Here is a 12,582-nt window from a genome sequence, read left to right on the forward strand (position 1 = left end):
ACAATTAATTTTTTTTCAATTTTTAGAACATTTTCATTACTCCAGAAAATAAATAAAGACAAAAAAAAAGGAAACTCAGATTTTCTCACACCCCTAACCATGCCCCCCTCCAGTACTGATTCATAGTTTTGGTATAGTAAATTAGTTACTGTTGATGAAAGAATGTTAAAATACTACTAACTATAGTATATAGTTTGCAATAGGTATATATTTTTTCCCTAAATGCCTCTCTATTATTAACTTCTAGTTATAGTGTCATGCATTTCTTCTAGTTCATGAGAGGGATTTCTAATATTTGTACAGTTAATCATGGACATTGTCGACCACAAGATTCACTGTTTTATACATTCCCACATTTTAACCTCCAACTTTCCTCTGGTAACATGCATGACCCTGAGCTTACCCTTTCCACCACAGTCACACACCTTTCAGCACTGTTAGTTATTCTCACAACATGCTACCATCATCCCTGTCCATTTCCAAACATTTAAGTTCACCTTGGTTGAACATTTCGCTCATGATAAGCAACCGCTCCCCATTCTTTAACCTCATTCTATATCCTGGTAACTTATACTTCACGTCTACTAGTTTACATATTATAATTAGTTCGTATCAGTGAGACCCTGCAATATTTGCCTTTACGTATCTTACTTCACTCAATATGGTGCCCTCAAGGTTTCTTCATCAACCAATTTCTTTTAAGATGGTTTTGTTCACACACCATACATTCTGTCCTAAATAAATAAACAATCGTTGGCTCCCTGTATAGTCACGTATTTATGTATTCAGCACCATCGCCACTATATATATAAGGACATCTCCATTTCTTCCACAAAGACGGAGGAAGAGTCAAAGAAGGTAGAGAGGCAAAAGAAAAAGAAAAGAGAAAGAGAAAAAACAAAAAAAACAAACAAAAAACAAAACTTGATAGCTAGAAAGCAACAAAAGGAAAGACAGCATTAACATATAGTAGAATATAGTCAGACAGTATCAACAATGCCAGGAATCCCATACCCTTCCCCTATTCCCCACCTGCCAATAAGCATTTAGCTTTGGTATATTGCCTTTGCTATATTAAAGGAAGCATAATACAATGCTTCCATAAATTATAGTCTCTAGTTTGCATTGATTGTATTCTCGCCCCAATCCCACCCTATTTTTAACACCTTGCAATGTTGACATTCATTTGTTCTACCTCATGTAAAAACATATTTTGTACCTTTTATTACAATCATTGAGCACCCTAGGTTTCCCTGAGTTATCTTTGTTCAGTGTACTTACATTGCTGTGCTACTATCTCCCAAAACTGTTTTCCAAACATCTCACTCCTGTCTTTTCCTTTCTGTCTGCAGTGCTTCCTTTAGTGTTTCCTGTAGAGCAGGTATCTTGTTCATAAACTCTGTCACTGCCTGTTTGTCAGAGAACATTTTAAGCTCTCCCTCATATCTGAAGGATAGTTTTGCCAGATATAGGATTCTTGGTTGGTGGTTTTTCTCTTTCAGTATCTTAAATGTATCACACCGTTTTCTTCTTGCCTCCATGGTTTCTACTGAGAAATCTGCACATAGCCTTATCAAGCTTCCTTTGTATGTGATGGATTGCTTTTCTCTTGCTGCTTTCAGGATTCTTTCTTTATCTTTGACATTTGATAATCTGGTTATTAAGTATCTTGGTGTAGTCTTATTCAGATCTATTCTGTTTGGGGTATACGCCACGTTTCTTGGATCCGTAATTTCATGTCTTCCATAAGAGATGGGAAATTTTCATTGATTATTTCCTCTGTTACTGCTTCTGCCCTTTTCCCTTCTCTTCTCCTTCTAGGACACCAATGACATGTACATTCTTGCTTTTCGTTTTATCCTTAAGTTCCCAGAGACATTGCTCATATTTTTCCATTCTTTTCTCCATCTGTTCTTTTGTGTGTAGGCTTTCAGGTGCCTTGTTCTCCAGTTCCTGAGTGTTTTCTTCTGCCTCTTGAGATATGCTGTTGTATGTTTCCAATGTGTCTTTCATCTCTTGTGCTGTGCCTTTCATTTCCATAGATTCTGCCAGTTGGTTTCTTGAACTTTCAATTTCTACCTTATGTATATCCAGTGTTTTCATTATACATTTCAGCTCTTTTGCCATATCTTCCCTAAACTTTTTGAATTGACTTATTATCAGTTGTTTCAATTCCAGTATCTCAGTTGAAGTGTAAGTTTGTCCCTTTGACCGGACCATAACTTCATTTTTCTTAGTGTCAGTTGTAGTTTTCTGTTGTCTAAGCATGGTTTCCTTGGTTATCCCAATCAGGTTTTCCAAGACCAGAACGGGCTCAGGTTCCAGAAGGAAGAAATATTCAGTATCCAGTTTCTCTGAGGGTGTGTCTTAGAAAATTGGTGCACCCTGTGATGCCTCAGGTCACTGTGCTTTTCTGCCCAGCAGGTGGTGCCTGTCAGCCTGTATCTCCAGACTGGTTTAAGAAGGTGTGGCCCATGGCTGTTTTCCCCCAAGCTCTGGGGTCTGGTTCCGAATGGAAGGCAGGTAGTAGAACTGGGCCCTACTCCTTTCCTCTTAGAGAAGATAGACCCCCTAGGGAGAGGTCATTAGCATTTCAATGGTTTCTCTCTTCCTGTGCTAACTCCACCCTTGTCTGGGTCAGAGCACTAGGAACTGAAAATGGCTGAGGCTTTCTCCACTGAGCCGAAACAGGGACAGAAAGTCCCATTCAGGGGTAGTCTGCAGCGACCCTCCACCTCTCTAAGGTCAATCGTCATCCAAAGCCTCTGCCTGCTTGTTGGGGATTCGTAGCTCATAGTGAGCAATCTGTACTCACTAATTAAAACCCCAGCTGGAGCTCAGCTGAGCTATATTCACTTGCTGGGAGAGAGCTTCTCTCTAGCACCATGAGGCTTTGCAGCTTGGACTGTGGGGGGAGGGGTCTCCCGGCTTGGATCCGCAGTTTTTACTTATAGATTTTATGCTCTGATCTCGAGCATTCCTCCCAATTCAGGTTGGTGTATGATGAGTGGATGGTCATGTTTGTCCCCCCACCCCCACCCCCCAGTTATTCTGGATTATTTACTAGTTGTTCCAGGTTTTTTATTAGTTGTTCCAGGGGGACTAACTAGCTTCCACTCCTCTCTATGCCGCCATCTCAGATCCTCTCTACCTCATTTTTGAAGGACAGTTTTGCAGGATATAGAATTATTGGTTGTTAGTTTTTCTCTTTCAGTATCTTCAATACGTCATACCACTGCCTTCTTGCCTGCATGGTTTCTGCTAAGAAATGTGCACATAGTGTTATCGAGCTTCCTTTGTTTGTGATGATCACTTTTCTCTTGGTGCTTTCAGAATTCTGTTTGTTTTTGTCACATGACAATCTTATTAGTAAGTATATTGGAGTAGGTTTATTTGGATCTGTACTGTTTGGGGTACGTTGCACTTCTTGGATCTATAATTTTACATCTTTCATAAGAGTTGGAAAATTTTCAGTGATTAGTCACTATTCTTTTTGCCTCTTTTCCCTTCTCTTCCCCTTCTGAGACACCCATAACCCGTATATTTGTGTACTTCGTGTTGTCGTTAAATTCTCTAAGACCCTGCTCATATTTTTCCATTCTTTTCCCTATCTGTTCTTTGTCTGTAGGACTTCAGATGCAGTATCCCATAGGCCACTAATCCTTTCTTCTGTCTTTCCAAACCTGCTATTCTATGACTCCACTGTGTTTTTTTAATCTCTTCTATTTTGCCTTTCACTTCTGTAAGTTCTTTGTTTTCCAAGCTTTTGAATTCTTCTGTATGATCACTCAGTGTCTTCTTTATATCCTTCATCTTTTTTGCCACATTTTCCTTCAACTCACTGATTTGATTTAGAAGATATGTTTGAACATCTTTAATTAGTTGTTTCAAATCCTGTATCTCATTTGGAGTGTTTATTTGTTCCTTTTGACTGAACCACATCTTCATGCTTCCTGGTATGACTCATGATTTTTTGCTGACATCTAGGCATCTGAGTTCCCTGATTTGTTTATTCTGGAGGTCATTTTTTCTTTTACCTAGGGTTTTCTTGTTGGCTGGCTTTGTTCTCTATGTATTCTTTGGCATTCAGTTCAATTTTTTCTAGACCTCTAGCATAGCTTCTGTTTAGCTGACCAGAATTTTTCAGCTCTTGTTTTTTTTGGTTCTTGCCCTGCCTATATGGGAGTTGTTTTTTGTTTTTGAGGAGGGTCTCCCCAGATATGATGGACCCCAATCAGATTTTCCCAGACAGGACAGGCCCAGGACTCAAGAAAAGGGTATAATCAATATCAAGTTTCCCTGGGGATGAAACTCAGCAGGTTGCCAGTCTATCCTGTGGAGCCTCTTGATTCTGAGCTTTTTCTATCCTGCCCAGCAGATGGTGCTTGTCAGCCGCAGCTCCCCAGAGGCATAACATGGTACGGTGCCTTTAATTCCTAGCAACCCTGCCCCTGCCAGGGGCATGGTTGAGACAGAGGCTGAGGCAGAGGGTGGCCTTAAACTGTGTCTGTTTTCCAGCCCCTGGGGTCTGAATTCTCTGGATGAGAGCCATCACTTGTGCTCAGCCCTGCCCAACCCCCTTTCTTAAGGAAGATACATCCTTCAGGGAATTATCTTCTTCACCCAACTATTTATTTTGACTCTTAGATATTTCTCAACAGTTGGGGCAGTGCTGACAACTGAAAAAGTCTGCTGCCTTCTTTATGCTAAAACAACAACAATAAAAACTCCTTTTCAGACCTCATCCCCAGCCCACTGCTTCACCAATCAGAGCCAGAGTTGGTACCCAGCTCCATGCGCCCCTTTTCTTGGGAACAGCCCTTTTCTAGTATTCTGCACTCAGCCAATTCCAAACACCTCTTTTTTTTGTTTTGTTTTGTTTTTTCCCCGCCTCTTCTCTGCTAGGAGAAACCTCTGGGTTCCTTTTGTGCTTCCTCCAGGTTTATCTGTGCTTGGGCTTGTATTCAGCTGTCCAGATTTGTTAATTAAATCTGCAGTTGGAGCTTGGTTGAGCTACCTTCTCTCACTCCTAGTAGAGACTGGTTCTTTTTCCCATGGGAGAGTTCCAGCTTAGTCTGCAATGCCAGTGGGGGAGGGGAGCCAGCCTCCACAGCTTGGGAGACTTGCTTAAAGTTCTGCGCTGTGATTTTGGCCCTTCTACCCATTCTAGACTGGTGTACAATGTGTATCTGGTCACAGAAGTCCTCCAAACAGTTGTTCCAGACAGTTCCTAGCTATTTACCAACTGCCCTAGAGGACAAAAGAAATTCCTCTAGACTGGTGTACAATGTGTATCTGGTCACAGAAGTCCTCCAAACAGTTGTTCCAGACAGTTCCTAGCTATTTACCAACTGCCCTAGAGGACAAAAGAAATTCCACACCTCCCTATGCCACCACTTTGCCCCACCCTCCCAGTAGATTTTTATAGATGTTGAGAAGCCAATTCTAAAATTTACATGGAAAATAGAACTAGAATAGCCAAATCAACTTTGAAAAAAGAAGAACAATTAGAGGACTCACATCTCCTTATTTCGATGCTTGCTATAAATCTATAGTAATCAAAGACAGGGAACTGGAGTAAAGACTGAATTACATTCTGCAAAAAAACATGTTTAAGTCCTACTCCTCAATACCACAGAATGTGACCTTATTTGGAAATAAGGTCACTGTAGATGGAATTAGACATGTTAAAATGAAGTCACACTGGAACAGGGTGGGCTCTTACTCTAACAGATGTCCTTATCAGAAGAGGAAATTTGTCCACAGACAGACCAAGGCAGAATGCACCATTGTTTGCCAGCAAGTCATAACCAGAAGCTCAGAGGCATGGAATAGATTCTTCCCTACAGACTTTGAAGGACGCATCGCTCTGCTGACACTTTGATTTTGGACTTCTGGCACCCAGAACTGTGAGACAATATGTCTGTTATTTTAAGCCACCCAGTTTGTCGTACTTTGTTATGACAGCCTTGCAGCCTTAGGAAACTAAGACAGACACAGATTAATGAGAATAGGGAGTCCAGAAATAGAGCCACACATACGTGTCAATTAATTTCTGATAACTCAATAGAGAAAGGATAGTCATTTCAACAAACAGTATTGGAATAATTGGACATTCATGCAAAAAAAAATGAATCTCAACCCTTACCTAATATCTATATAAAAATTATCTTGAAATGGATCATAAATCTAAATGTAAATCCTAAATACATAAACTTTCTAGAAGAAGACGTAAAAGAAAATCTCTTTTGACCTTGAGTTAGGCAAATATCTTTTAGATATGAGACCAAAAGTACAATCAGTGAAAGAGAAAATGACAAATTAGACTTCACCAAAACTTAAAACTTCTGCTCCTCAAATATTCTGTTAAGGAAATGAAAAAGCAAGCTATGGAAAAACAATACTGTGGCCCACTCCAAGATGACAGAGTGAAAAGCCTCAGGGCTCCCACAGAAGCTTTAAACAGCCAAAAAGACCTGGCAGCCATCATTTTCAAAGCTCCAGAATACAGCTAAAGGACTGCAGTATCAGTGTGAGCACCAAATAAAGAAAAAGGTTACTTAAAAGAGGCATGATCTTGTGGTCCCCTGGCTGACCCCTACCCCACACTTCACTGGCTTGCCATGATCCTAGTGTGCATCCCTGAACCTGGTTCCAGAGGGAGCAGAGTAACCCTCATGCACATATTGTGAGGATGTATGTCTAGCCCAATTTTGTCTGGTGGTGGCCTGAGGAACTTGTTGATCCAGAAGTTACCTTGCATGTAGACGACAGTTCACAGAGCTATCTTGCCAAGAGATTGCTGGCTGTAGGACATTGTTCTAGTTTGCTACTGCTGCCAAAATGCAAAACACCAGGAATGGACTGGCTTTTATAAAGGGGGTTTATTTGGTTACACAGTTACAGTCTTAAGGCCACAAAGTGTCCAAGGTAGCACATCAGCAATCGGGTAACTTCACTGGAGGATGGCCAAGAAACCTCTGTTAGCTGGGAAGGCACGTGGCTGGCGTCTGCTCCAAAGTTCTGGTTTCAGAATGGCTTTCTCCCAGGACGTTCCTCTCTAGGCTGCAGTTCCTCAAAAATGTCACTCTTAGTTGCACTTGGGATATCTGTCTTCTCTCAGCTTCTCCAGAGCAAGAGTCTGCCTTCAATGGCCTTCTCCAAACTGTCTCCCATCTGCAGCTCCTGTGCTTTCTTCAAAGTGTCCCTCTTGGCTGTAGCTCCTCTTCAAAACGTCACTCACAGCTGCACTGAGTTCCTTCTGTTTGTCAGCTCATTTATATGGCTCCACTGATCAAGGCCCACCCTGAATGAGTGGGGCCACACCTCCATGGAAATAGCTCATCAGAGTAATCACCTACAGTTGGATGGGGCACATTTCCATGCAAACAACCTAATCCAAACGTTCCAACTTAATCCCCACTAATATGTCTGCCCCACAAGATTGCATCAAAGAATATGGCCTTTCAGGAGGACATAATACATTCAAACCAGCACAGACATACAGTGCAGTGCCCAGAACAGTGAGGAAACTTGCAGAGAGAAGAGGGCACATTAGGAACAGTGTAAATGGAATTTCTAGGGCCAAACATGCATGCCCAAGACAAGATGCACATGCATTAAGGGTAAGAGAGGCACCTATGCTTTGAATAGGACTAGAGCTCTTCTCTGAGCTCATCATATGAATAATCTCTGAAGGAAAATACTACTACAGGTTAATCTGTAAATACCAGGTGTGAGGTCCCAGGGCCCCACCCTCTACCCAGTATGATACATGCGGCCACCTACATGACCAGGCAACAGGCTCCTCCTCCCCCAGGGGAGGAAGCATTAAAACTTTCCTCCCCTAATCACTGTCTGCAACCAAATCTCATGAGAAACTCCACTGTCACCAACCTTTATAAGGTCTCCCCCACCCCTTGGCACTCGACTCTCTCTCTCCGCGTAGAATGGTGGAACACTGACTTCACTTTTCTGACCTGTCAAATTCGGAGTACAGAAACAGACCCAGGCATTTACAGTCAATTGATTTTCGACAAGACAGCCAAGTCCACTCAACTGGGACAGAATAGTCTCTTCAATATATGCTGCTTAGAGAACTGAATATGCATATCCAAAATGAAAGAGGACCCCTATCTCACACTATACAAAAATTAACTCAAAATGGATCAAAGACCTAAATATAAGAGTCAGTCAAATAAAACTTCTGGAAGAAAATGTAAGGAAGCATCTTCAAGATCTTGTGGTAGGCAGAGGCTTCTTAGATCTTACACCCAAGCATAAGCAACAAAAGGAAAAATAGATAAATGGGACCTCCTCAATAAAAGAGAATAGTTTTGTGCATCAAAGGACTTTGTCAAAAAAAGTGAAAAGGAAGACTACTAAACAGACAAACCACCCAATTTAAAAATGGGCAAAAGACCCGAATAGACATTTTTCCAAAGAGGAAATACAGATGGCTAAAAAAGCACATGAAAAGATGCTCAACATCACTACCAAGAAAATGCAAATCAAAATTACAATGAGATAGTTTCACACCTACTAGAATGGCCATTATCAAACAAACAGAAAAGTAAAAGTATTGGAGAAGATGTATTTGTTCTCCATTTATTCACTGTGGGTTGGAATGTAGAATGGTGCAGCTGCTTTCTAAGGCAGTTTGGTGGTTCCTCAGGAAGCTAAGTATAGCTTAGCACACGTGGAATATGGCACATAAGCTTTATATCGATGTTAAAACTCTTGATGGTGATTACACAACTGAATATCCTTTTCCATAGTGAATACGCATGGAAGTATTATGTGTTCAAGGATTAAGATATGTACAACCTGTTCTCAAACGTTCAAAAAATAGATAGATAACAGGTAGGTACGTAGGTAGATAGGCAGATAGATAGATACAGATATAGATGATATGATATGACATGATATGATACGATAAGATACGATATGATAGAAAGATGAAATGATATGGCAAAGGTGGCAAGATGTTAAAATTGGTGGATCTTGGCATCTGGTGGGCTGGGGTTATGCAGGAGTTCTCTGTATGGGGTTTGTATTATTTTTGCAACTGCTCTGTATGTTTGAAATTTTCAAACAAAAACCTTAAAAAATTATTTTAAAAAAGGCAAGGTATGGACTGAAAGAAAATATTTGCGGAACAAACATATGAAAAAAACTTGGGACCAAAATATATAGACCTCTCAGATCTCAAGATGAAAACAATCCAATAAAAAGTGGACAACAGTTTTGACAGCCACTCTGCCAAAGAATACATACTGGTGGTAAATAAGCACATGAAAAGATGCTTAATATCATTAGCCATTACGGAAATCCAAATTAAAACCACAAAGAGGTACCACTACACACCAGTAAGAATGGCAAAAATCAAAACCAAAAACTATCAATATCAAGTGCTGAAAAGAACCCAGAGCAGAGCAACTGGATCTTTCATACATTGCTGGCAGAAGTGCAAAACAATACAGCCACTTCAGAAAAGTTTGGCAGTAAAACACACATTTTCCATGCATCCCAGGAATCCCACTCCTTGATATTCACTCAAGAGAAATGAAAACTTCGATTATATAAAAATCTATATAGGAATGCAGATTCGTAACTGCCAAAAACGGAAACAACTCAAATGTCCATCAACAGGTGAATGGATAAATAAAGTGTGATATATCCATAAAATGGAATACTACTCATCAATGAAAAGGAAAGGACTACTGATACAACATGGAGGAATCTCAAATGCATTATGCTAAGTGAAAGAAATCAAACTAAAGGGCTACATCCCATAAGATTTCATTTATACAACATTCTGGAAAAGGCAAAAACCATAGAAAGCTAAAACACTAAGCAGTTGCCAGGGACTGAGAGTCAGGAGAGGGCTGACTACAAAGCAACCAAAAAAAACTTTCTGGGGTAATGGAGCTACTCTATTTTTTTATTTTTACAGTAGTTATACAACTGTATATACACTTGTCAAAACTCACAGAACATTACAGTAAAAAGGATGAACTTTATGGTAGGTAAATTCTACCTCAATTTTACAAAATTCTAAGATGCAAAAGATACAAAGAAAACAAACATTTAGTTTTTCAATACCTCACGACTATGGCAACAGATTCCAACCGAGAAGTGATAAAGGCCTTCGTGATTTCTGGTGCATAAGTGTCTAATAGATGGGGTTCAGTTGATTTCACGAAGGGAACCGATGCTACCATCCTTCGCCACAGAGTTAATAAATAATGAACACTGTTGGGAGCAAATTCCCAATGCTATAAAGAAATAAAGCAAAGTTATTTAATGACATCTGTCTTCCTAGAATAAGAATTAGAGGGGCAAAATTACTAAACATACATTTTTAAATGAACTTTTCTTCTGATTACTTAACTATGAACTTGCTATGAATAGCAAGTTTCATAAGTGCAAAATAGTATAAAGAAGAAACCAATAATCTCTCAATATTCCATCACCCAGAGATGATCACTCCTAAATTGTTACTGTATTTCCTTCTAATCTTTTTTTATGCATATTTTTTCAGAGCTGACATCATATGGAAAATATGATTTTATAACCTCTCCCTTAGACTTATGAAAAGAAATTTCCCAAGATAATACAATCTATAAAAATTGTTTTATTTCTTCGCATGGATTTACTAGTTTCTTAGACTTTCTTCAATTATTAGATATTTAAGTGGTTTCTAAATTATAATTATAAACACTGCAATGAACTTTTGTTACCAAAAATTTGCTGTAAACATTTCTAGCAAAATACTCAAATTAACAGACCAAAAAATAAAAACAAAACACCCCACTAACCCCTACCCAGAAATGTTTATAACTACCTACATTTTAACCTCAATTAGATTTTTTACTTACCTGGAGGCTAGTAATGGTAAAATTAGCTATCAATCTGATAACTTCAGGATACTCCTTCACTATAACTAATTCTCCCAGCTGATAATTTGTTTTTAAACGGGCCAAAAATCGACAGAACTCATGATAATTACCTGGATCAGACAAACCCTAAATTACAAGACAAAAAAGAAAGGCTTTAAAAAAAAAACTTAAAACAGACCTAGCTATTGACCTATTACACCATCAATAAAATTCCAACAGTATTTTAAGTCTCTCAGCCTTCTTGGATACTTAGGTACTTTGTGTCAGGTAGATATCAATGAAAAAAAACAAGTGATTCCTGCTAGACTTAATGTTGTCATCAATCATTAATTACAGGAAATCCAGGGTACAGACTTTGGAGGAAGTTTTGTACCACAATGACTAAATTATAATGTTTGAGGACTTATATTACACCAAGAAATGTGCATGTGTTTGAGAGAGAGAGAGAGAGAGAGAGAGAGAGAGAGAGAGGGAGAGTGTGTGTCTGTATTGTGGCTTAAACAGACTTGACAAAATATTTAAGATGAAAAAATAAGAAAGGGCTCTTGAAACACTGTAAAAAAAGAACAGTAAAAACAGGGCTTAAGTTAAATGGTTTGTGTGCACACACAAATAATAGAAATTTCTTTTAATTCAACAAACACTAAGTACCTAGAGGCACTGTGCCCTCAAGAAGCTCCCTGTCTCTAAGTGGAAAGTCATTCAAACAAATTGCTACAATGTCCAAAGTTTAGCAAAAGTACCTACAAGATACAGAGGTAATTTTTGGGAGAGAATACTCTAAACAGAAATCCCAGAAAGGTGTCCCTAGTTGTCTGCAGGCTCCTTGAAGACAGGGCACATGTGTTATATTACCTCTCTAGTTTGAGCACTTTGAAGTATGCATTGTACCTGGCACAAAACTTAATTCAAAAAATATTTATTTAATAATGAAGAAAAAAGTTTCTAAGAAATTTGATTCTTCTGAACTCTATGAAACCATAAAATACTGTCTAATTATTAAGGACAAATTTCAGAAAGATATTTTGGACTCATAGGCCTTTTCATATGTTTGTAATTCTAAAATAATTAATATAAAATGAAAGCTTATTTTTACAGGCATGTAACACTAACTTTAGAATAGTGGAAAATCAATAAAAAGAATTACCTGACAGTTAACATCATATCTTCCACATATTGGCTGATGACAATGAATTAAACAACTAAAAACGTTTATTGGTAAAATCCTATTTATCAGCAAAACAGTTAAACTCCAGAGCTATACTAACATTGAAAAGGTAAAATAAACAAAGCAAAACATAAAATCCTCCTGAGAGTAACCTGCAAAAGTAATTTTTTTAGAGCAAGCACATTTTCTTTCTGTACAAAGATATTATATATCCCCCCACAAAGTTATTAATAACAAAGAGACTTAGATAAATGTCACTCAATCATTTACTCTTTTAAAATCTGTACTTTAATTATGGCTATTTTAAACCAGAAAAAAAAATAGAAAGTGAAACCCAAGATATTCATATCTAGACACCCAAAGTCACTCATTAATAACAGCTTTGCAATTCTCTGAAGTAAATACTGCCTTCTATGCTCCACTGTTAATACAAAATAGATTTAAAAATCTATAAACTGACCTGTCCACAAGAGGGCAAACTGATTTTCTTTCATATTTTAAAGCCACTTATTC

The 12,582-nt window shown here is 38.6% G+C and overlaps 1 protein-coding gene across 2 annotated transcripts in view; it reads right to left on the reverse strand.

The window, feature by feature from the left end:
* RANBP17 (RAN binding protein 17) overlaps positions 1 to 12,582 on the reverse strand; it is a 458,652-nt gene that overhangs the window by 383,995 nt on the left and 62,075 nt on the right. For both annotated transcript variants that reach the window (XM_037799252.1, XM_037799251.1), the window contains 2 exons: positions 10,881 to 11,027; positions 10,105 to 10,277 (listed from right to left, as the gene is read on the reverse strand). In XM_037799252.1, coding sequence (XP_037655180.1) covers positions 10,105 to 10,277; positions 10,881 to 11,027 — 320 coding nt within the window. The remainder of the gene's footprint in view (positions 1 to 10,104; positions 10,278 to 10,880; positions 11,028 to 12,582) is intronic.

Source organism: Choloepus didactylus, chromosome 11, assembly GCF_015220235.1.
Source record: "Choloepus didactylus isolate mChoDid1 chromosome 11, mChoDid1.pri, whole genome shotgun sequence".
Classification (NCBI taxonomy): domain Eukaryota; kingdom Metazoa; phylum Chordata; class Mammalia; order Pilosa; family Megalonychidae; genus Choloepus; species Choloepus didactylus.